This window comes from Gopherus flavomarginatus, chromosome 1 (assembly GCF_025201925.1).
Source record: "Gopherus flavomarginatus isolate rGopFla2 chromosome 1, rGopFla2.mat.asm, whole genome shotgun sequence".
In the NCBI taxonomy this organism is placed as follows: Eukaryota; Metazoa; Chordata; order Testudines; family Testudinidae; genus Gopherus; species Gopherus flavomarginatus.
Genome location: NC_066617.1, coordinates 137,694,977 through 137,720,400, shown reverse-complemented (window position 1 = coordinate 137,720,400; position 25,424 = coordinate 137,694,977). Strand labels below are relative to the sequence as shown.

The window sequence follows — 25,424 nt, the reverse complement described above, 5'->3', positions numbered from 1 at the left end:
CTTGGTGGTTATTGTTCTGAATAAACCTGGGTCCGCTGCTGTCCAAAGGCAGCTAGGAAAGCCATAGAAGTACATCCACTATATATTGCGAAGCCACATTCTCGGAAGGGATGGATTTCAGCACGAAATGCCAGTGAGATAAAGAACATTCCTGAGATCGAAAATCATTCAGCACCATAGACATTTTAATAGATGGTTTCTCACAGAAGGCAGGAACAGACGCTCTGCATAAGTTTAAGAGAGGAAAGAGGCAGAAGCCAGACGTATACACTCACAAAATTTCCTCTCAGCGTTGTTGCAAGACAGGGCTGAGACTTGGGATGGGACGATACTGGGGGAGGTTAGAATTTGCTCACGGGCTAGGCATTCGTGTAGGTGGCACATAACTAAGCCAGAACCATGCCAGGTGCTGTAGAACAGATACCATCGACTCCCAGTCCTGCTATGGGCTAAAAGATGCTGAGTGTGTGCCTGCCTATGCCTTGCTAAAGACCAAGCCTTCTTGGCACTTCTCCCTTCTTTGAGCATTAACAAAACTTTAGGAGCCCTAGGATTTAAGTCATGTATTTCCAGCCCTATTGAAGCAGGGATGATTACTCAGTAAATGGGAAGGTAGGCTATGATGTCACGAGTTATTCTTTTCAGTACCGGGAAAAGGGTCTCTCTCTATATATATATTAAGAGGAGAAGCTCCTGTTCCTTGATAATAACAAGAGCAACAAGGAAAGGAAGCACCTGCTTTTAAAATCCTTCGTTTTATTTTTGTATGCTAGGTGCAGAATAAAAGCTCCTAGGGCAGGATTTTTAAAGTCATTTGCATTTTGATTTATTTCAGTTTTTAAAAAAAGAGATAGAAACTAGTCGTGGAAGCGATTGCTAAGAAGGTCAACCTCTTTTTGGCCAGGGTGATCCCTGAAAGGCACAGAAGACTGTAACTCAAGGAAAAGGTGAAGTAATAATTTGTGAGGAAACTTCAGTATTCCAAGTTTATAAAAGCTATTTATTTTTCCTGAGTCTGTACGAGGATTTTTTTTTAATTTGTGGGGGAGAGGAAATTCTAAAAATATTTCGTAGATATTTTGCCATTAACACCAGCAGTAGACTTATGTGTGTTTGGGGGGGGGGGAGATTTGAGGTGGGTCACAATTATTGTTTAAGTAGTGGAAAGGGCAATGTAAATCAAAATAGCCTGTTAATTTTACATTTTAATTTATAGCCTACCAAGTGTATAGTGACTTTATTTACAGCATAAGCCATTTAATGTTTCCAGAGTGATTTCAGTTTCAGCCCTTTTCATATTCGGTTTTATTTGCTCGTGTGGTATGAAACTTGGCTAAGTAGGTTAACTGTTTTATTATGGAAGCAAATATCGTTTTAAATGTAAAACAACCTGCAGGTATAAAACGGTCTATTTGTAATTTAACTTGCTATAGAAAAAGTATTTTTACGTTTTAAAAATATCTAAATATTACGTTAAGGCTTGTGAAGCAGCTTGGAAAGAATGTATAATAATAAATCAGTGAACTGAACAAATGACACTTCTGTGGATCGACTCCTAGTGGTGAGGAGGACAGTATCTCTTGTACCACGCAAGCAGGTTTAGCTTGCCCGTTCTATGAGTTTGTGGAAATCCTTAAACTCCAACCTCGAGGGCTTTAGTAAAAAGGTAAACTAAACAAGGAAGAAGTTTAAAGAAGCACTGAAAAACAAACCCTGAGAAGTGATGCAAACTCGAAGCCACCCTGGGGTGGCGGGGGCGGGCGGGCGGGCGGGCGGGCGGGGGGGGCGGTTGTTGGATGCTGTATACAAAGTTGCAGGCTGCAGTGGTTTGGGGATCTGAGAACATTACGCTTTCAGGGTGCAACTTAAATTCGGATCATAGACCCCAAATGTTTATTTCTCCAGCACAACGCCCCCATTATGTTAAAAGGCGGAGTAACAGCGAGAGATAATCCTGTCATGCTATAACGTTCCTCAGAAGATAACTGTGTCAGATACAAAATGATTTTATTTTCAGCATTAAGAAAAACAGATTTTTCTATATATAGTCTCCGTAGTATCGATTACTTCATAATAGCCCGGGGCAGTTTCTTGCGCAACGCGGCTGTACAAAGAGATGGATTGTGTTACCTTTGGTTTTACATAAGTGTTTCCTTGTGATGGAAAATTCTGTTGTTCACTCATCTGGGGTGATGTCTGATTGAAGGGAGAGCGCGCGAGCCAGTTCTCCTAGGTGACTTCTTTCTAACCCGTTTTTGGAACTCCCTGGCTGGAAGAAAGAGCAGCTAGGCCACCAAGGGTATAAACCCGTCAGCTGGCAACGGGTTAGAAAGTATGTACGAGGGGTTCTGGACGGGCGCCAGCTGTTCACAGCTGTGCTGAGGAGCAAGGGAAGCAACAACTACTGCTCCAAACCAAAGCTGTGTCTCACAAATGAAGGTCGTCCCGCGGTGCTTTTAGCCTCTCACTTCTGGGCATAGTGACTCAGATCCCTTCAACGCCCAAGTTGGGCTATTCGCTGAGAAAGGAGAGGAGAAACGCTCCCCGATTCTTTTTTTCCCCTGGCCAGCACCTTCCGAGGCCACAGTGTGTGTGTGTGACCCCTTTGCTAGCCTACACTTCCAATCGTTAGGAGCCAACCCTCCAGGGAATAGGTGGAAGGCAGTAAACGACGGTAGGTGATGTGAAAGGAAAGGCGCCGTTAATCTCAAATTAGGGGGCTGGTTTTAATCTGGAAGTGCCCCACTGCGGGGGAGACACCTCCTTTGCAGCGTGCTGCAGTAGGGGAGACCCGCTGCTGGTCCAGTGGTGAAAAAGGGAGAGAAACCAACCCTGTTTCAGGGGATGTGACTGGACTGGGTTGGCGTGTGCTTTGTATGGGCGGGTGTTTTCTTCTCTTGATCCCGATCCCGGGGAGGGTTGAAATCTTTTTTTTTTTTTTTTTTTTTTTTTTGGATGTTGGTATCCCGTACTGGGCGCCATCCGCACATGTTCCTAGGGCGCCATCTCTTTGCAGTCACTGACTCCTCTAGCAGGTTTCCCTCCCGGCGGCTGCCTCTAGAGCGTGTGAACATTCCAAGCCCAGCTCAGCTCCAGCTCTGCTCCAACCTGCACAGCCAAGGACGCTTTCCAGCCGCTAAGCCTTCCCTGCTGCTTCTGCTCCTATTAGACCTCTCTGGTTTCCCAGATAAGACAAACACACACTTTGCCTGAAAAGTTCAGGTTCCTTTTCTCAGTGTGGACCCAAACTTTCCGGAAGCAGCAGGACCTAAACCTGGCTTTAGAAGAGGTATAATAGCTGGATGTATATACAAGTCGGTTTCTCTCTCTCTCTCCCCCCACCCCCCATCTGTACAGAGAAGAAAATACCCTGGGTTTGAAATAATAATAATAATAATGAGCTGAGGAATTTTTTTCCTCCGCTCTGAAAAGAGGGTTTGCCCTGTAACACAAACCCCTGAGAAAGCAGCTTGCCAGATTCATTAAACATTGCTATGGGAGACATGTAAACACACTTCTTAACCTGATTCATATACAAATCAGTTCATTTTTATTAGTATTTTAGAGAGGAATTGCCTCGGATTATTTTTGGAGAGAGGGAGAGAGAGCGCGCTCGCAAAGTTTGGAGCAGCTGATCTCTAAGAAGCGAGAGCTGCCGAGAGTCAAGAAAGTTTGTTTTTCTTTTGCAACTTCGGAGGAGACGGTGTAGTCCTCAGCAGCTGCTATTTTAGAAAGAAGCCGGAGTATGTATCACTGGACTCATTTTCCTTTCGTTGCAGGTTCCAAGACCGAGAGGATACAATGTTCACTAAACTGTTCCAGCATTGGAGTTTCGCAGTCTTCCTGCTGAGTTATTCTGTCCCCTGTTATGGGAGATCACTAGAGGGGACCAGCCGCAGACTGTAAGTTTCTTTCGGACTGATTACTGGGGAGAGGGGGAGGTGTGAGAAATCTGTCTGTGTATACAGCCACCGTAATGTTACAGCTTGCAACGGGGCTCCCTGTATGTTCGAAGCGCTCCAGCAATTGCATTTTTCTGTTACCTGGTGGAGTTCTTTACCGGAGTGGCTTCAGAATTACCTGCACCAGGTATTATACGATCAGTTTTGGTTAAGCAATAGATAAAGAACAGTTTATATGCTCCCCTACTTTAATGAATTACAAGGGATTTACAGCACTTTTCAATTCTCCCTGACTTTATAAGACACTCAGGTAAGAATGTGTGCTTTAACCTGAGGAGCCGAAGTGTATACAAGACAGCCAAACATATGTAGATCTGTATCTATTCACGCACCACGACAGACAAATGAGAGAGGTTTGGAACTATACTTTACCTAATAAGTGTAGATTATATACTGGAATGTCAATATGTCTGTATTGGTGTAGATCCAGTAGAGGTATTGATACAGCTCAAGAAGGAGATAGGGTAGCTGGGAATATAATAAAAATTAAATATAGAAATATTTTCTTTGGACTTGTGCCACTTTGTAATAATTTCATCAGTTGGAGCCAAATAACTGACCTGGAGACAGAAGCATTTTGTAGATAGATGACAATCTGATTTGAGACATTTTGCTCAGGAAATGACCCCCTTATCCCTCCAGTAATCATCAACATAGATATATCACTGTACTGTAAGCTAAATCTAGAAAAGAAACCACAGAAGTGATCTAGCTCCATAGCCTACACATGTAGCTATGTTACTTACTCTCTGTAAACATTTAGTTAACTGATCTGTATCAAATATTTTAGGGAGGGAACACTTCAAGCTGTACACTTGGGAGGGGGGGTCAAAGGCTTGAAAGGCAGCTGACAAGACTTGACGTTTCTATCCCGTTCAGAAGCAAGAGTCAGACTAGAGAGAGAGAGAGAGAATTAGAAAACCCTGTCAAGAATGTTTAGAGGAAAGTGTCACATACTGTACATGTAATCAACTTCAAAAGTGTTTCCTTATAAGTGCTCATGTATGTATTTCAGGATAAGTCTTCCATATATCATTTCCTCTATTATCATTTGAAAAGCAAATAAATCCCCTAAGTGAAATGACTTGAGACATGTCTAAACTTTGGCACCAAATGGAAGTCTATTATAAACCTCCTAGGGCAAATTGTGTTCATTGTACTGATGATAAAGCTATAGTGTATTCTTCCTATTAACATTTGCTAGTTTGCACTGCTGCAAACTACCCTTGAACTATTTTGTGTTTTGTTTTGAAACCATTTTATTCTCATCAGCTGCACAGAGAATCCATGTATAGATTCATGTAAATAAAAAATAAAGCACAATTAAATACTCTATTTCCTTGGCTAAGAATCTTTGAATTGGAACTGAGCCAACTTTTGCTTAAATTAAGATATGATAAGAAATATCTGTTATCTTTTTGAGTACAGTACTTATATATGCCAAGATTAAATACATCCCCTCCACCCTCCAAATCATGGGATGGAAAAATAGGTGCCAAGTTGTCCAAAAGGTTTTCTTGATTCCCTTTTTGCATAACATGTAAAACGCACTTGAAAACCATTTAGCTGTCAACCAGTGACATTCATGTAGTTTTGTTTGTGGGTACAGCATAAACACCAACAACACATGCAAACATACATCCTGTTTTAATATCACCACAAACCATAGTTAATAACTTGCCACAAATATAGACATAGGTTTCCAGTGAGGGCTTAAATCAGTAGTAGATGAAATTAGACACATTATTATAGCGAAACAGAACAAAATCATAGGCCCCATTCTGCAGTCCTTATGCAGGCAAACCTCCCATTGAAACCAATGGGAAGTTTGCCTGAGTACAGATTGCAGGGCCCATTCAATGTTATACAAAATGTTTTAGCTGCTAAAAAAGTTTCTGGAAAACAAGCAATGACTCAAAGAGAAATTAGATATTTTTATCAGCATGCCTAGACATTGCATCACCACATCTCCAAGTCTGCTTCAAATAGGGTGACCAGATAGCAAGCGTGAAAAATCAGTACAGGGAATGAGGTGTGTGTATGTGTAAATAGGAGCCTATATAAGAAAAAGTTTCAAATATCAGGCCTGTCCCTATAAAATTGGGACATCTGGTCACCCTAGTTTCAAATATTTTTCCCTTAGCATAAAGTGTGCGCTCACTTGTGAAATGAACTGAGCACCCTCAACTCCCAGCGGAGTCAATGAGAGCTGAGGGCACTCAGCCATTGGCAGGATACCTCCCTAAGGGCTAGATCCAGAGCCAATTGAAATCTTTCCACTGATTTAGATGAGCTTTGGATCTGGCCCCAAATGAACACTGAAGTACAATAATAATTCAATAATTAATGATTTAATTTAAAAAACTTGACAGAAAGTTGACTATTTGCTACTGACACAAGATTAAAAAAAGTGAACAAAACTTTCTAAGAAGAATGAACTGGGGGAAAAACAGTGACCCAAAAATAACATTTTGGAAATTAGAATGTTCACAAGTCCTGGATTCATAGTATTTAAGCCTAAGTACTTTTTCCCCCATAATGAGACATAAGACTAGTTAGCTACATATGTATATAGAACATTCTTGTATACAATAATTCGTCTGGGCACTTTGGGCAAACAGAAACCATGATCTACATCTTTCTCTCAAAAGTGCTTACCCACATGTTAGCTTAACATTTACTGCATTTGGTTTGGGGTCAGACTGTTTTCCTTTCAGTGAGAAGCATATTTCATAGAAGGATGGAAGGGACCTCTAGTGGGTCAGCCTAACCCTAACATCCTAATATTTCCTAACTGTGTTGCTTGCTAGTACAGTACTACAAATTTTTTCTTGTAAATATATTATTTGTCATATATAACATACCAGTAACTGAATACACATATTAAAGACTCCACCACTTTCCTTATTGTGAATGATGGGGGGGGGAAGGGGAAGATGAGGACTTTTCATGACATTGTTGATACCTGTGTTATGGGACACTTCTCTAAAGGACTTCCGTACATGAACCTTCTTCAGCAAGTTGTTTTCCTTGGGTTTACAAACAAAGGAGTTACTTGAGCAGCTAGGTTGGGGTTGGTAATGGGGGAAGGAGACTTATATTTGCTGCATATTTTTCACTTTATATATTGTGAAACAGAAATTTCCCAAAGGAAACTGGGAGACAAAATGTAATCTTCAAGTCTGGCTGGGTAATAAAAGTCATGTGAAATATAACTCTGTGTAATATTATACAGTAGCGTGGAACAGCAGAAAGTTGTTTGGGGCCAGATTTGCATGCTAAATATCAGACAGACATTTAAAATTGAAACCCACCCCCTCCGGGCACTGCATCCATTCGCATGTCAATTCATGGATTATAATGGAAATCTACACTCAAATAAGAAGTGGGTCTTGTAATGCTGTTTGATTGTATTGTGTGTACTCTAGGTTTAGACTATCTATGTTAAAGGGAATTACTTTTCAAGCAAGAGTTCTTAATAACAAGATTTTAAGATTCAAGATTTTGTAACAGTGACTGAATTGACTAAATACACAGCAGAGGATTAAGGCAGCTTTGTGTTCTCTGTGATAAAAGCAATTATCCCTGGTAGTTTATAAGAGGCAGTAGTAAAGCTTTTCAAATGAGGCATACTATTTTAAACTCAGTAAAGCACTAAGATTTTGTATGCTTTTATAAACTAGGAGGGTGGAATGATAACTACATTTCCCATGAAAGCATCCTGGGAAAATACAGTTCTTTAGTTAGGAAAGTAATGTGAGTCACAGTGGACAGATTGAGAAACATGACAGAAGTTTGCCACATTTCAGATCAGCGCAAGGTGCTGGTTTTAACATTTGACATTTGCAAGTCAGCTTGATCTAAGCAAGGAGGTATTTAGTAGCCAACTTTTGCTGGTTATGGCTATGAAGTAAGGAGTACAAGACAGAGCATCAGAATGACTGTGGGTATGTACCTGATATAGGCCATTAGAGGGACTGGAGAAGCATCACAGGAAGAGTTTTGCAGAATGGATGATTACTGATTACATATTTTTTCTGATAGGCCAGATCCTGAGCCAGTGTAAATGATTGCAACTCCACAGAAGTGAGTGAAGCTGTGTCCCATTATACCTGCTCAGTATCAGGACATGTTATTTTTGCTTAGCAGTGTTCAATAGAAGAGTATTATCTACTTGCACAAAAATCATCAGTCCCCTGAAACTCACCTGGCTACAGGTTTCTTGAAACTCAGAGAATGTTTAGCAGAAGACTTACTAGACTCTTTTGAGCAAATCTAGGACCAGTGTTGAGCAAATATACCCAATATCTAGCTTTGCAGCAAAATCATGATCAATGCAAAATGTTATTGTGGAGCCAGGGAAAAGCTGGCATTTTGAACTGAATTTCACTTTGAGATTTGGGATCATTTGAACCAAAAAACTCAAGGTGTCATGATCTACATGGATAAAAAGCAAAAGAGATGCTCTCATAAGCTTATACTATGTGAAGCTGCTAACTTCCAAACGGCTCTAGTATTGACTATATTGGAAGTCCACAACATATGGAAGCCAGCTCAGAAGGGACTGAGGGTAACAAATTACAGACCTCATTCAATCATTTGGCGCAGAGTTATACCGCACCACATTTTGAAACTCCGCCGTATAGTAGGATAGTGGGGTGAATATTCTGTCAGACAGTTATCAGTCTTCTCCCTGCTCATCCATATTCCGAAACTGTATCAGATGAAATTACTGTACAACAAGCGAGGCAATTAATTCATTTTCTTTGGTTAGAGTGGGTCCGATCACAGGTAGCACCCTAATACAATAAAAGAGGATGCATAGCCCATCTCAACACACTGAAGTAAAGCAAGCTGGAAGGACTATGGGTTTTAGCAGTCATGGGAACATAACTATAAGCCCACCTCATATGCTTTTGTGGTTCACAGGGCAAGTGTGCATCCACCCTGCATTAAAGAAAAAAATGTATAGTTTCTCATGGTTATTCATTGGCCAGACAGCTCTTAGGCCATCCTTTCTCAAAGGTTTCTGATGACCATTTCTTGTTAGACAAGTATGAACCATTGGCAGGGCTTCCAGTTAAATCATCTCCCAACTCCTCAAAAACAGATATAGGTTAAGAGCTTCAATGAACCAAAATGTCAGCTGCAATGAGCAATAAAAGGGACAAATATAGGAACTTTAGAAGAATATCAGGGAAGAATCATAAGGAACAGAAATGCAGAGAAAAGGGTGAGGGGAACCACAGAAATGGACTGGCACAATGCACAAGAGAAAATAGAGAACACCAGAAATTCAGGTCAAAATTTTCAAACTTGGGTTCCTAAATCCACTTACATCCATATTTAGTATTGGCTGAAGTCAATGGGAGCTGCTAGGTGTTCACAATTTCTGAATGTCAAGCCGCTTGTTTAGGTATCTAAATATGGTTATAGGTTGCCTAAATTTTAGGCACTCAAGTTTGAAAAATTTGCCAGAAAATACCAGCAGTTACACTTATTATAACTTAAAAGTAAGGTGCATATTTTTTAAAGTATATGATGGGGCAGAAAAAAGTTATTAAAACAATGTTGCATAAAAAGAGGTTCAGGTTTCACTGCAGGTGTTTATTATTCCCTTTCTTATGTGACTGCAGTACTCCATTATCTGGTTCCCTTTTCCTAACTTTGGCAACTGCCTTCCTTGTTTTAGTGCCTAGATAGAATGCCTTGTACCATTAAAATATGCTTTCCTAGAACAGAGCATTGATTAATCCACCCACAAGTCCAGTGGTGTGTGATGAGTCCACAGAGAATTATTACTGGTTTAGGTCCTTTCCCTCTCTGCAGGGAACAGCTACTCTGACAAGAAATTGCTCCAGCACTGAATTAGCAAGGTACACTAAGAGCTGGAAAGTTGGTTCACTGCTCAGTGTGGCTACAGCTGCCAGAGGAGAGATGAATTTTGCCAAGTTTTGGCTGATAATGAAATTATAAAATCTTTTTTTCTCCCTGCTCTCTTTTTCTTTTAGCAAAAGAGCTGTATCAGAGCATCAGCTACTGCATGACAAAGGGAAGTCTATCCAAGATCTACGAAGGAGGATCTTCCTTCAAAATCTTATTGAAGGTGTTAACACAGCGGAGATCCGGGCTACTTCAGAAGTTTCTCCAAACCCCAAGCCTCCGACTAACACAAAGAACTACCCTGTCCGATGTGGCAGTGAAGATGAGGGTAAATACCTAACTCAGGAGACAAACAAAGCTCAGACATACAAAGAGCAGCCCCTGAAGACATCAGGAAAGAAGAAGAAACCAAAGCCTGGAAAACGCAAGGAACAAGAAAAGAAAAAGAGGCGAACCCGCTCAGCATGGCCAAATTCTAGAGGGTCTGGTAATGGAGATGAAGGGGTCCCCCTCTTGGACATCTCTGGTACTACACATGATCACAATTTAAGGTAATCATGCTTTATCCTTACCAGGGAGACATGTCATATATTTTGTTTATTTATTGGAATTGTTACATTTTACCTCTGCCTCATACAAATCTGGAATTTTATAATAAATAAAACAAATTTTTAGGACATAACAAAATGTTGTGCAACCACAATGCACTTTACAAAGGTAAGTGTTATTCCCATTTTACAGCTGAGGAAACTGAGGTACAGAAGTTAAGTAACTTGCCCATGACTCAGGTCTCATGACTCCCAATACCCTGCTTTAGACTCTGGACAACTCTGTCAGTAATAATTATAGTAAATTACTTATCACAGAGATTTGTGAAACTGAGGTTACAGAAAGTGTTATTTATGCCAAAGGAATGAACCTCATATCTATTAAAATTTCCTGCGCTGCTCTTACTTTGGTATCCCTGTTTCAGATCTTTGTCTCACATTTAGGCTTCAGCAGACTGACAGCTTTGAGCTCTACTTAAAGCTCTGCATCTATAAAACGGAGAGCTTTCCTTTTTTTCCCCTTCCTCCTTGGCAATTTTCCTATCCTTACTTTACAGTTTTTCATTTTACTGTTTAACCTTAGGGGAGAACACAGAAAGTTTCTCTTTTAGTAATATCTGCAAACAGTGCAGACCAGCCTTTTGCCATAAAATTTTCCCTGCCATTAGGACTTTTTAATTCAGCTCCATCTTTCTGCCAGCTTGAGAAACAATGACGTTGCTGCTGAAAAATGTTGAGCATTACCCTTGGAGAGAGACATACTTTCCCCATGTATGACAATGAAGGTTTTTAAGGGCGATGGTGAGTTGGAGTCTCTCTACTAAGTGTCCTGAGCTGCTAGCCCACTTGCACACATCTCATATCTGGATTTGAGCTTGAACAGCTTTGTGTACAGAAGGCAAACAGAAACGTTCAATTCCAAAAAGAATTTAAAAGAAAACACATAACACTCTTCTCCCTTCACCTCTTCCCCTTCATTTTTGGCTCAGTGGACACGAAAGAGCAATTTGCTTCACAGTAAATTATTTGAAGAGCGATGCCATGAACCATAGGTTTTATTAAAATGCTGCACCTTGATTTAGTCTTTATGGGACCAGTCCTGCTAGATGCCTCATGTCTTCAACTCCCAATCGAAGTCAGGGGAGTTCCTGCCATTCAGCACTAGGCCTTATCTAGGCCAGAGTAAGAAATTTGGGATTGGGCCTTAGATGTAATGACAAATCAGTAGTTAACAGAACTTTAATAAGAAGAAGTGGTATAACTGGCACTGCGTTAGCTCTTTTTGAGCTAGCCTGCTAAAAATAGCAGCATGGCTACAGCGACAGTAGCAGTGGCTAAGGCTAGCTGCTGGAGCCTAAGCCTGCCCAATCCCCTGTCCAAGCTTGGGTAGCTAGTCTGAGTCTCTGCCAGTACTGCCATGTCCACAGTACTATTTTTAGCATACTAGCTCAAGCTGAGCTAGCCTGAGTCTGCCTACCCTTACTGGGAATCACGCCTTCCCGCTGCAGTTTAGAAATACCCTTTAAAGGCCTGTTCCAGGGCATATGCAATCAGATGTTTGATACATCTAGAAGTTACAATAAATGTTACAGAGCTCGGATAGCTGAAAAACAGCTCCTATCTTCAAATGTACACTTATACAGAAACTAAAGTAATGGGGCTAAAACTCCCAAAGCATTTGGTTGTATTTCATTTACAGATGATAAGAGATAAGAGTAGTATTAAAATAAAATCCAACAAAGACGACACTATAGATTTTATTGGCTTAAGTTTTAAATGGGTAATGTCCTTATATGCCTAAAGGAAGCTCAGCTTTGCAGTACATTGCAGATTTGGCCTAGCCTCTTGGCATGATTACCCTTATTGCAATGTTATTCCAGCAGGGGAATAGAGTCTTGAAGGGATTGTATACTTGCAATACTTAATTATAAAAGCTAGTTTTTTAAAAAAAAAAAGAAAGTTATAAAACAGGAGTTTGCAATTCCTCCCTTACAGAACACACAGCAGTTCTGGTTTCTGAGAATCGAGTACATGCTCTTTATCTGTAATTATCCAAGTGATCTGGCAGATGTTATCATTTCTACACCTTAAATCAAAACAGCTGTCAACTTGAAATCTGAAACCTTTTGTTTAATCATTTTTAATTCAGGAAATGACATAATTCATCATCATTTTTACTCAATAACACAAGTCATTCTTTACAAACATATGCAAGCCCTGTGTTTGAATTGGCATCTCAAATCCAACCCCTTCCTCTCCCTACACATTTTAGATAGGAGGGCCAGAGCCTCCAGGGCACCAGAGTCACTTTGCACAGGAGTGCTGGCATAACATATCTGTAAACTCAGTTTAGCTGGCTCAGGGACAATCATCCCTGTATATGGGTAACCCTCCAGTTGCACAGAGCTGATTTAAGGGTTCATATGCCACAAACTCTCCCTACTGGTGGGGAAAGAAGGCATGACTGTAGTTTGGCTGAACTCACGGATCTGGTCCTGATTCTCCCTAGCCAGTCTTAACTCCACAATTTTGGAGCCAAGTCAGAACAAAAACTGGAAGAAACTTGCTTTCTAGTTCTGGTAGGAGGGTTGCCCGACATAAGAAAAGTCTTGCAAAATTAGTTGATTTTGGAATATTTCTGACATTTGAGAGCAGAAACCACAGAGGGCAGTTGTAAGATTTTGGTACCATGAAACCCATACCTAACTCATGGTTCAACTTGAACTCTAAATTCAAGGCTAAAAGCTAAATCCAGAACCAAAGCGTAATCCATTTTAAAAGTACACATATATAATTAATTGTGATTAATATACAATGTACGTCAATATTATTAGTTTATATATAGTACAAATGTATGCATGCTAACACTTCCACTCCAGTTACTTAAAAAAAATTATTCTTACAGCACTCCCAGCTATATTCCCATTCCAATTAAATTAAATTATTAGTACCTAATTTCCTAAGAAACCTTTCAAAAGTGTAACCTCCTAACATTAGATGTAGTCTTGCTTTCATTATGTACATAAAACCCCCTTAAATTGTCAAGAATTTCCTCTTTTTTGTGTGTCTCACACCCACACAAGTCTGCCATGTGAAACTCTACCCACAACTTTGGCATTCAGTCTGACAACACAGCCAATCAAATTCCATCCTATAGTTGTTTCCCAGGGAACCAACATACAATTACAGAAACTGGACTGCACACAGTGAGAGAGGAAAAACCCTGCAGCAGTTTCACTGTTAGAAAAATATCAATATTGGAAAAAACAAAGCAAAATATAAATAAGATACAGAATGGGTGGCAGGGGATACTGCTTATAGCCTCTTGAATTCACTGTGGAGAGGTAGGATTATAGAATTAAAACCAGTCTGTTGGTGGCACCTATTAAGTACAGAGGAGCAAATCCCAACCTTAAGACTTGATCCTGCAAGGTGCTGAATGCCTTGAATTCCCACTGAATTTGGTACAAGTGGAAGGTGCTCAGAGCCCCACAGGAAATGCTCAACATTTTCAAGGTCAGGCCTTTAGACTCCTCCTGGACTCACAAAGGTGCAGTTTCAGTTTTCCCAAAGCTTTAATTCAATAACCATTCAATTGATTTGTGCTGTGAAAGGAGCTAGTGTCTCTTCAGAATCAGGGCCTGAACACATTGTACTAAAGTAAAATTCATGTCATAGAAACACCTACCTCACAATTAAGTAATTCCTTGTCCAATGGTTTCTCATAGCCCACCAGCAACGGGAAAGGCAGACCAAATGACAACAGTAGAACGTATCTGACAATAGAAAAGAGGGTATCAAAAAGGCAGCATAGGAAACAAAGCTCAAGCAATATAATGGGCATGTTAGCTGTAGATGGGCTTGATGTTTCTTTTCAGCCTTGCCCTTAAATTCCATTTTTCCCATTTTTCCAGATGGTTTTACATGGGTTTTTTAAATCTCTTATCTGAACTGATCTTTATAGACGGAATTCAGCAAGCTACTTAAATCTATGCCTAACTTTCAGCTCATAAGTAGCCTGATTGACTTGAGTAGTATTTATGCATGTGCTGAATCAAGGCCTAAATGAAGCAGAAGCTTCCTCCTACTTCTGTGAGTAGACAGCTGCAGATGATACAGACTCAGCTGCGTGAAATCAATGTGCCGTCCTTGCATCGCTAGTTTAATTGCATTGAAAGAACTGTAGAGACTTAAAAGAAGACACCTAATAGCTCAATGTTATTAATCAGCTCTCCCTAGAGGGGCTATTTAATAGAAAGGCACAGCCTATATTACTTGATTATTATATAAATCTTGTGTCCATTTATTTTCAGGGAAATTTAATTTTTTCCCCCTTTGTGTTTCCCCTCCCCCCTCTTTCTTTGCAGGAGGCGTTAAATTTTCAGTTGAGATCTTTGGAAAACATATCGCAGAATTCTGTAATAGTGAACATATGGAAAGTATTAGAAATATTTATTATCTGTAAATATTGTAAATGCATTGAAATAAAACCGCCTCCCCCATTGCTCTCTGAAACTGCACATTTGGCTATTGTGAATTTTTTTTTTTGGCTAAGGCTAAGTCAATTATTATTGTCACATTTACCATAATTTATTTTGTTGAATGGTGTATTTATTTTGTTAAAGTATCTTGGTGCTGCTGACTTTCTATACATATATATATATATTGTAACATAATGCACTTTAGATATACATATCAAGTACATTAATAACTGACATAATAAGAAAGTGTTCCTCTTTTGTGGTTGATTTTAAATGGATGCCTATGAACAATTGTTCAACTGATTTTCCTCTGTGCATGTAAAATAGCAATATTTTAAAATTTGTAAAGAATGTTTAATAAAATATAATCTTATGAAACCATGACTCGGAAGGAGAAATGTATCCTTTAGGAATTTCAGGAGAAGGAACACTGTGTGATTTTTTTCTTTACTACATTTGAAAATGGTCTTACATTTAATATGTTTACATTGGTTCAAGCTCCAACATTTTCACATTAGCTTTTAGTTAAAAATCACTTTGAACATATTTTGTTCCAGTGCTCTGTTTCAAATCAGCTAAGTGGCTGAACAACCTGAGGGCACAGAATGAAGCCAGTGGTGTTTAAGAAGTGACGTGCCAACCTCAGCTCCCATTGACTTTACTAGCAGATCAGATTACACAGCATATAGCAGGAGATATCCAGAACCTTGCAGGGTTGGACCAATCCAGATTAGCAGCCTAATGACTGATCCATCTACAATACAAAGAGAGAGATTCCTGTAGTGGATGAGGGGATTAAGGATAAAGAACCAAAGAGTCAGGGCAACAATAAACTGATGGCTATTACTGCAAGTTCTTTCCGCTACTTTGTGTCAGACTCATTAGCCAATAGTCTTTGAGCTACCATGATGATCTCTGTGGAGTGGAACCAGGGAGGCTGGGAAGGGGATAAATCAGAACAGCGGGCTGCTCCTTGTATAGGAAAAAATGAGATCCATGATTAAATATTATTAGAGTTCTAAATTGTTGTTGTTTCACTAACCTCCGAGAGCTTGCCATTCCCTGACAGCGTGTAGCAGTTACTTTGCTATAATTGCTCTTTGGGGATAGTCTCAAGATGTTCTGCAGTGAAATCTGGGATGCCCTAAAACTGAAAAAAAAATGCTTTTCAAAGTGAAAAACAGGAATTTGCATCCTCTAGGATACTGCCTGTGTTTCCATTCATGGTAAAATAACCATCTAAAGGACCAAGAAAGGTTAGTAGTCTAATAGAGATGGGACTTGCAAGGCCAAATAGAATTTTACAGGAAACCCTAGGGTTACTTCAAATTATTTACTTAAGGAGAGGGTGGGGGTCTACCTGCCGCAGGTGCTTAATGCTGTTTCCCTGTGTAACAGCTCCTATGTGACTGCTAGAGTCAAGGTTGGCAAACAACTCCAATCAAACCGCCATGTCCACTTGCTCATAAGTGTCAAAAACATTCAAAATTGTGGAGTGGAATGCCTCTATGTTTGATTTCCATCCAAAATGGCTGTTTCAGCATCAACATAACACACACACACAGCAACAGGTATGTTTATATTAAAAAAAAATAAAAAAGACACATCCTACCAAAACAGGACCCTCCAACACACAGGCTTCTCCAGCTGGGGAGAGGATGAAAAAACAAATAACATATGGCAGATGTGCAACATGGCTTGATGCTCTATTGGAAGGTGCTCAGATACTACAGTGACGAGTGCGGTATAAAAATTATATTGAGTAGAACAGAGAATAAACTATTTTTCTAGTTCTGTGAAACTGCAAACCAAGGAAACCACCCAGCCCCTCAAAGACACCTCACATTTCTTCTATTCTGAAAAAAAAAATCTTGTATTACTTTTCCACACATGCGCAGATAACAGAAAATAACGGCAGATCTTCACAACTGGATGCCCATTGGTTGAATAAAGTGACAAACAATATATAAGCCGCCGTGCATCGTCCAGGCATCTGTTAAAATGTTCCTGTTTTATGCAAAGTCTTAATGAAGCCTCACTCACTTTGTGACATCATGACATATTCTCCCCGGCCATGACTGAACTGATAGTTACTAGAGCTGCTGCTGGGGCAACTTGCATAAGGGGAATTGTTTCATGGACACTTCTATGTGCAGCAAAAGCCTTCAGACCTTCCTCCTCATCCCAGTCTCTTTGCCTAGCCAGTGCCAGTCCTCTCCCCTGCACCCCCGCTCCTTGTCAGATATGTATCTCCTCCACCCACTGATACACTCCCACTGGTTCCTAGTCTCAGTTTCCTTGCCAGCCAGTCCCCATCTCCCTAATGGATCCCAACCCCAGCTTCCCTCTCCCACCTTGGCTCCTCCCAGCCTCATCAGGCAATTTGTCCCGCTCTAATCCTTTCCCTTCCATCTGGTCCAGCCTTTGTCCCTTCTGCATTTGAATGAGACAGCTTCCTCCATTACACTGCCTGGGTGCCAGCTGGGGGGTCACTGAGAACACAGGAGAGACACACTCCCGGCTCTCAGATCTGGTGTCCAGCCTCACCCTGACCCACAACAACCAGCAGAAACTATTGCAGGGAAAGTCCAGCTTCACACTTGTACCTCTGGACTGGAGGGAGCATGCTCAGTCACTTTGTGGGGATGACACACACTCTGGTCAGCACTAGAAGCTGTGTGAAACTTGAGCATGTTCAGAGACAATGGAATCTTCAGAGGCCTCAGGGTACCTCCGCTCTACGCAGCAAATAAATCATTCAAAAACAACAACAAAAAACAACCCTGCAGCAGTGAGTCTCAGAGCCTGGGTCAACTGACCTGGGTTTATGGAGATAAAAATAGTAGTGTAGACATTTGGGCTTGGGCTGGTGCCTGGGCTCTGAGCCCCTTACCTCCTTGCTGGGTTTCAGAACCCAGACTCCAACCAAAACCTGAATTTCTACATTGCTATTTTTAGCCCTAGGATTTTTAGCCCTAGGATGTAAGCCCTGAGAACCCAAGTCAGTTGCTAAAAATCAAAGAAGTCTCAACTGAGCATGTGCACACTACAACTTTGCAAAGGCATTTAACTTGACAAATTGAGCAGATTTTCATGGGGATGACAAAAGGCATATCCTTGATACAAAGGCCACCACCTCTGCCACAGTTCAAGTCCCTGTGCCAGAGCAAGGGAGTGCTAGAACTTTTTCTTTTAAAGCCATTACAATTTTTAACATGGAGAAAACAATGTGTTTCCCCCTAACGCCAATCTTGGAAACAACCAACGATTTTGGCTAAAATTTTACCCCCTTTGTTCCCCATTCCCCCCCCAAAAAAGAAAAGACAGAAAAAAGTCATTCTGAGTATAGTGAGGTGGCTTGGCTCCCAGCTGCCCCAGAGGACGAAGAGCCCAGCTGGTGGCCAGACTGGGTGGAGCTACAGAGCTTTGAGCCCACCCCGCAAAGGGTCAAGCGCAGACCCAGAAGTATAAAGACGGGCCCCCCGAGCTCAGTGAGGCCCCAGTGGCTGGAGTGAGCAGACGTCCCTCCAGGAGCTTGGGACTGGGAGACTCAGGCAGCCACTCAGAGTGGCCTGAACTTCCCCGTGCTCGCTACCCAGAGGAGCTGCTGGAGCTCCCCTGTGCTCGTTATCCAGAGGAGTTGCAGGAGCTTCCCTGTGCTCGTTGTTCAGAGGAGCTGCCAGACCTACCCTCCAGCCCCGGCTGGGACGAACCCATGCACCTGGACTCTGCGGAGGATGACCCCAGGATCCAGGTAAGCCCCGAGGGGGAGTCTGGAAGTAGCCTGGGGGCAGCCGACCCTAGTCTGGCTGCAGCACAACCAGAGCCAATGTCGGTGTGTTGCGGCCTGGATCCCCACTGACACAGCAGCAGGTTGCCTGCCACTGTTAGGGCCCCGGGCTGGGACGCAGAGGAGTGGGTGGGCCTGCGTCCCCCCTGCCACCCCACTCACGGGTGGCAGTCTCCCCCTTTGCCTCAGTGCTCAGGCCCAGAAGCTTGGGCCTCTTACCTTGTATAGACTGAACTGCTTGCTCTGCCCCTGCCCGAGGGTCTGAGCCCTGCACCAGAGTTTGTTGCCCCTCCCGGATCCAGGGCCTGGGCTCTATAGACTGAACTGCTTGCTCAGCCCCTGCCTGAGGGTCTGAGCCCTGCACCAGAGTTTGTTGCCCCACCCTGATCCAGGGCCTGGGCTCTATAGACTGAACTGCTTGCTCAGCCCCTGCCTGAGGGTCTGGGCCCGGAACTGCTGTTGTCACCCCAGGTAGTGAGGCGGTCTGGCTCCCAGCCGCCCCAAAGAGGGGTGAACCCCCTCTCCCAACAGCAGACTTCTACACTGAGATACATACCTGGCATGGAAAATTTCAGCCCAAATGGTTAAAGTTTGGCAAAATTATAAACTACTGAAAACAGGATCTTATAATGGGCACTGTTGGACAACCTTAATAGTAGCAGAGGTACTAGCTCCATATCTAATACATTGTTAAAGTCCATTTCAAGACAGGGAAGGGAACATGGAAGGCCAAAAATTCTGCAACACTACTGTCCTAATTATCAACCATTCAATTTTTTAAGCACAAAACAACACTTTTTCACAACTAAATTGCTGAGAAATATCAAATGGAGAAAAATCTTCATACCATCAACAGTTAAACCCTCTATAATCAACTCTGTCAACCTCTTAGCACTATACACTGCACTTTCAGAGTTTCTGTTCAATTATTATTTGTAAATAAAGAAATTATTTTTTCCTCCAAATCACATATAAACCCAGGATAGTTTACAAGTAAAATATTTAATGATTGAAGCTGGACCCTATCAGCTAAGAGATCAGTCTTGTTGGCATTTCAAAGGCCAGAACTGTTCAGTTTAGTTTTAAGTATCTGACATCCCAAAATGTGGATAATGCTACCTTCTGACACAATGTACCTACAGTGTAGCAATCCTGTACATTCATTTATGAGTAAGTGGCCTTGTGCTCCAGAACTACCACAGGGAATTTGGCTGTCTTGCAGTAATCCAATAAGTAGGGGAATATTGACTATATGTAGTTACAGTATTTTAATGTTTAAACCATTTTGTTATTTAAACATAATTTGGTGCTGGTGAAAGGTGCTGGAACAGCACCACTGGAATCTGAAGGTCTTTATTTAACTAGAGGATAGATACAGCATAGGCAGAAACAGTGCAGCTTCTCTTATGGTCTCATGCCAATGTGCCTCAGTGGCAAACTGGGGACCACCAGAGCTCTACAATTCAAGTAGTTCATCCTCCATAACAGATACAGTGCTTGTCCATACAATGATTTTCAGTGGACTCAGCACCTAGTGAATCAGGCCTGGGGCTGGTGGTTGGACGCTGAGATGGTCAGTAAATGGTTTCCCCTGTTTTATGAAAATTTCAGATTTCTATTTTTTCCCATTCCACACTGGGACAAAATTGAGAGCATTCAAAGATTTTCAATGAAAAAACCATAGAGAGTAACACTACCCCAGATTAACCCATAGACCAGTATTTTGGGCACTTATCTAGGATGCAGGAGACCCAGCTTTGAGTCCCTGCTCTACCTGATTCAGACCTGGATCTCCCACATCCTAGGTGGTACTTTAACTTATTGATTGCTCTGGAGTGAGTCTCTCTCTCTCTCTCTCTCTTCCCCCATCCCCTCCTCCCACTTACTGGTTTTGACCAGAAATTACATCCTCGACCTGAAAAAAATTTTTCTCCAAAAGTTTTGTTAAAACTGGTATGTGTCCATTTTGACAAATCAGAATTGTCCAGTATATACTGCTGGACCAGCTCTAGTTAGAGGACCATTGTTCAACTCTCAACTTTAACACCAACACCCTGTAACATTATGGGCAAGTCACTAATTTGTTTACACTATAGATACCACATCTATAATTGGAGTATGACTTACCCACCATGTGTGTAAAGTGCTTTGAGCTCTACCAAGGAAAAATGCTATGTAAGTGCAAAGTATTATTATAACACCTTATTATTTTATTTATTTATTTGCCCTGTGGATTATCCAAGTTGTTTCGCTTAGGCCACGGATATAGCCATCAGATAATAATGGTTTTTGGTCTCTACCCATCCAGGCAAAGGTGACAGAGATAAAATGACTACCTCATCACCACTCCCCTCTAAACCATCACCACACCACTCTAAACACTGACTTTAGTGGAAGTTATGCTGTGAACATCCCACACAATGCTTTGAAAATACGCCCCGTAGAGTCCTCCTTTTGATCAGTTTCCTGGACTCTTCTCACAACTAAACTAATTTTTTCCTATAGTTAATGTTAACTAATTTACTGTGGAAAGTATCTATGATCTAACCCTCTCCATGCTCCTCCTTCCAAGAAAAATTAGTGCTCCACCATAGTGGTTTCCAATACTTGTGCCATAGATAGTCAGTTTCTAAGGGCTTGATCTTGTTCTCTGACAGGTAGGTGAGCATCCCTATGTATCTTATTAAATGAACTGCTCTGCTAAGATGCATGTTTGTGTTTCAGGGAAACATAGGCTTAAGCCCTCATTGTGGATGATGGGCCTGATTCAAAACTCCTTAGAAATTAAAGGGAATTTTGCCCAGTGAGGAATATGGGATATGCCTGGTGTACATATTAATGGAAATCCTTGGTGAGCCACATAAAGCTGTAGTGGCTATTTTACCCGCAACATGTACAAGAGGATGGAGGGATGGATTTATGTGGATTGCGGCTACTGAGAATCAGACATCTTGTAAATTCCACATCTAAAACAGAGAATAAAGTTTAATGAAAAAGTTTTATAGATTTTAAGGCCAGAAAGGACCATTATGATGATCTAGTCTGGCCTCAGTCTATCATTTAAACTGTAAACTCCCAGGGGCAAAGACCCACTGTCCATGTGTTTTCTGCATACTTGTGGTGCTATAATGTATTAAGAGGATAAGACCTCAGTATTAAAGGAGCCTCAGAAAGGCTAAGAACACAGAGATATAGGAGGATGAAAACAACCCAATAACCTGAATTTTCAAGAATTCATCAGAATCTCCTTTATGTCGCTTCACCAGAATGAAGAGGAACTCCTTTGATATATTCCAGGCCAGTTTCACCATTGCCAATTTTTATAGCCATGTGCTCCCAGGCAGGTATTCTTCTGTTCAGGCTAACTCCTTCCGCACCCTTTCTCTTGTAGCTGAGGGGGCCTGGACTTACACTAAACCCTATAGGCTAAAAACTGCTCAATGGAAGACCCAACTAAGGGGGAGCATACGTGGCATTATATTACCTCTGTGCTTGCCCAATCCTGGGGTCAGGCATGGGCCAGGTCAGCTTCCAGTGTAAATTAGAGCTACCTCCGGGCTCCTTTTACCTATGACCAGCTTCAATAGCCCTTCACATGTGACATACTTTCTATGCTGGGTCCATAGGGGACGGGGTCATCCACAATGGCTCTGCACTACTTGAAGAGTCTTAAAGCACTAGGCCACTCCTCAGCTGATCAGGTTAGCTATCAGTCTTCTTGACAATGCTGAAGCGGAGCAAAGAAGACTTAGTGGTGACCAGGAACTAGTCAAATAAAGGGATCTTTAGCTATTCATACTGACAGGTGAATGAGTTCCTGGAGCATAAATGGACTGTTCTCTCCTCCTGAAGCACCAGCTTTCCTTCATTTCCTGTCTACTTATTAAAGAGTTTCAATGGTAACTGAAAAAAGACTGTCCAGAAAAGAACACAACCTTCTGAATATATTTTTTCAAAAAACAAAATGGGGGGGCTTAGAATGGTCTCACAGAAAATGATGAGTCTTCTCACTGAGAAGTGATGACAATCAGTTCACTCATAACAAACTATAAGAGCTTGCATTTTATAGATGCATCTGAAGAAGTGTGTTTTTTACCCACAAAAGCTTATGCCCAAATAAATCTGTTAGTCTTTAAGGTGCCACCAGACTCCTTGTTGTTTTTGTGGATACAGAGTAACACAGCTACCCCTCTGATATAAGAGCTTGGACAATCAGTCCTCCTTTGACTGAATACACTGAGAAGGGCTATAGCAGCTCAAGTGTGTTTTAGTTAGATATGCTCATTTTAGGGCAAAGAAACCCAATTTGAGTTTTAACCCAGCACCGTGAGTGACACAGGTATAAAGACAGGACTCTTCATGAAAATGCCAGTGAACAAGGGTTGTACAGTCAGTCTCTTTGACATCAGTTGAACTACTCATGTAAGTAAGTGTTCATTATTGTGAGTAAGGCCAGTCAGGCTTTATGTGATAGTTAATGCTTTGGCAATGGATTTCAGCAGGTTCTGTGCAACAACAGTTTTCTACAGCATTTGTAACAGGTGCAGAGTCAATGCCAGCCATACCTGAGGGCTGTCTACAAGCAGATCTGGGTTGAGGGTACGTCACTTGGGAAACAGAAGGCAGCACTACTAACTGCTAGTTGGATGACAGAGCCTCTACTCAGAAGCAGCACAGGCAAGCAGTCACTTACTGTGATGATTGGCACCAGTGCAAGAATCTCAATAGGAAGTTTGTCCAAAGTTTGGACTGATGGAGCAAGATTGCCCTATAAAAAGTCTATTCTCAATTAACTCAGCTAGTACACAATGACCAGATGGAGTTCCCTACCACCAATTGTAGATTATTTACATCAAACACTGAATCACAAAACTGGTTATTTGTATTAATGGACTGTAACCTACATTGGTTAAAACCTCTTCCATTGTGATTACTCTTAGTTTGTACTTCTGTTCCACATTTGGGCCTCAGCACATAGAGAGCCCAGCCCTGCCCAGTTTCAGGGCTCTCACTATTAGCACTTGATTGAGAAAGTAAATGAAAAATAAATAAATAAATACAGTAGAACCATTGCTGTTTTATTTGGATTATTCCAACAGTGCTAGGGTAACAACAGATAAAGAAATTAGGTTAAGAGCTGCTCTAACAGTAGGTGAATGTGCATTCATATTAAATCCCTTAATTAGATGTATTTAGCAGGCAAGATCAACTCATTGGAGTCCTCAATAGCTACATTTTCTTCTGAAAAGGATAAGCACACAGAGACAGACAGACAATGCAGGAGTCAGTTTTGCAATCCAAATTCACTAATGACCTTGGAACATATACTGATAGCCCGGAACAACCAGTTGTCCACATATTACTTAACCACTATTATTGTAAGTCCATATTCACCCATAATGAGAAACAGCTCTAGGAAGATCTAAAGAGTGTTCTCTGAACAGTACCTCAGGAAGATGTGTGAATCATCCTATGTGATGTTACTTGAAAAATAGTTGGTGGGCAGCACGAGGCTGTAAATAAGCACTCCAATGGTCTGTTGGGTTTGTCAGCATGCTATGTAAGATAGCATTGGAAGTTTGTTTGGTGCTGTTTACTAGGTCTGTTGGGAAGTGCTCAGGTCATTCTGAAAGGAACACTTCTCTTGATGCACTGTAAATAATTAGCAGAACTCTCACTAATTTTAACAGCAATTATCATCAAACATCAAGACCAATGTAGACACACCAGACCTTGCAGTGAAGACACTGGGATGAGTGTAAAGCAGTAGTTCTCAACCTGTGGCCCACAGACTCCGGGAGTCTGCAGTCTATGTCTAAGATTTCCAAAGAGATCCGCACCTGAAATTCAAAATTTTTTAGGGATTCACAAATGAAAAAAGATTGAGAACCACTGGTGCAAAGAACACACCTATTGTACATACTAGTACACTGGCCTCAGAAAAGTTGAGTATTCCTTCAGTCTCTTAATTCAACTGGAAATAATCCATTAGCTAATTCTCAGAGCAGATGATGGAGTCTCTCTCTCCATTTCACCATTCTGTTCTCTTTTCTACCCCAAAATAGCATTCAGCAAGACTCCTGAATGAATTAGATACATAATACATTAATTAGGACTGCTGGTATTTTCAAGAAGTATAAGAAGTGCAAAAGTTATCCTTGATGCACTGTTTGATGACATGCTAGGAAATTCTTTCACAATCATTTTCTTCAAAAATCAGGCTTATTTTTATAGGATTCAATAAAATGAAGCATACTAAGGGACCAGATAATTTAAAGCCCTCCTCATTCAGTGCACATACACAGCAAAGTCTATTGGGTGTAGTAAATCTTTTCTCCAAACAGTTTTAGGCCTTTTGGTTTTCTTTTAAGAGCCCTATTTAGCCATCCTTAACCAGGCAAAATTCCATTGACTTCAGTGGTAACTTTGTCTGAATAAGGTGTCCTCGATAGCAGCCTAAGAGTTTCATGGTGTTTGTGACTTATACTCCTAATGCAATTTCACTTTCACCTATAGTGATCTTTCCGCAGAATATAAAAGGGTCTCAGTTTTATCTGTTACTTCCCTTTCTTTTTGTTGCCTTCCTCCAGGTCTCTTCCCCTCAGCTTCCTTGAAATACAGATTTATATACTGTATACATACATAAGGTGAGCAGCCTTACAGCTTCAGAGATTCTGGCACAGGGTACAAAGCAATTGCAACAAAAACACTGACATGCAGCTGTTTCTTTAAATGGTGGAAGGCAGAGCAGGAGACCCCT

General features: G+C 41.3%; 1 protein-coding gene across 5 annotated transcripts; it reads left to right on the top strand.

Moving 5' to 3' along the window:
- Window positions 1-286: 286 nt before the first annotated feature.
- PTHLH (parathyroid hormone like hormone) lies at window positions 287-15,225 on the top strand. Of its 5 annotated transcripts, XM_050966777.1 has the most exons (5): window positions 289-612; window positions 836-947; window positions 3,780-3,902; window positions 9,974-10,396; window positions 14,761-15,225. In XM_050966777.1, exons 3-5 carry the CDS (start codon window positions 3,802-3,804, stop codon window positions 14,768-14,770), a joined length of 534 nt encoding a protein of 177 aa, XP_050822734.1. In that variant the 5' UTR covers window positions 289-612; window positions 836-947; window positions 3,780-3,801; the 3' UTR covers window positions 14,771-15,225. The 5 variants fall into 5 exon arrangements, with proteins under 5 accessions (XP_050822709.1, XP_050822701.1, XP_050822734.1 ...); XM_050966744.1 differs by lacking the exon at window positions 836-947 and having other exon boundaries at window positions 288-612; XM_050966760.1 differs by lacking the exon at window positions 289-612 and having other exon boundaries at window positions 641-947.
- The last annotated feature ends 10,199 nt before the right edge of the window (window positions 15,226-25,424 follow it).

Coding starts and splice junctions, on each gene's coding strand:
- PTHLH (XM_050966744.1), top strand. Junction 3,903..9,973: donor GAGGGGACCAGCCGCAGACT/GTAAGTTTCTTT, acceptor TTTTTCTTTTAG/CAAAAGAGCTGTATCAGAGC.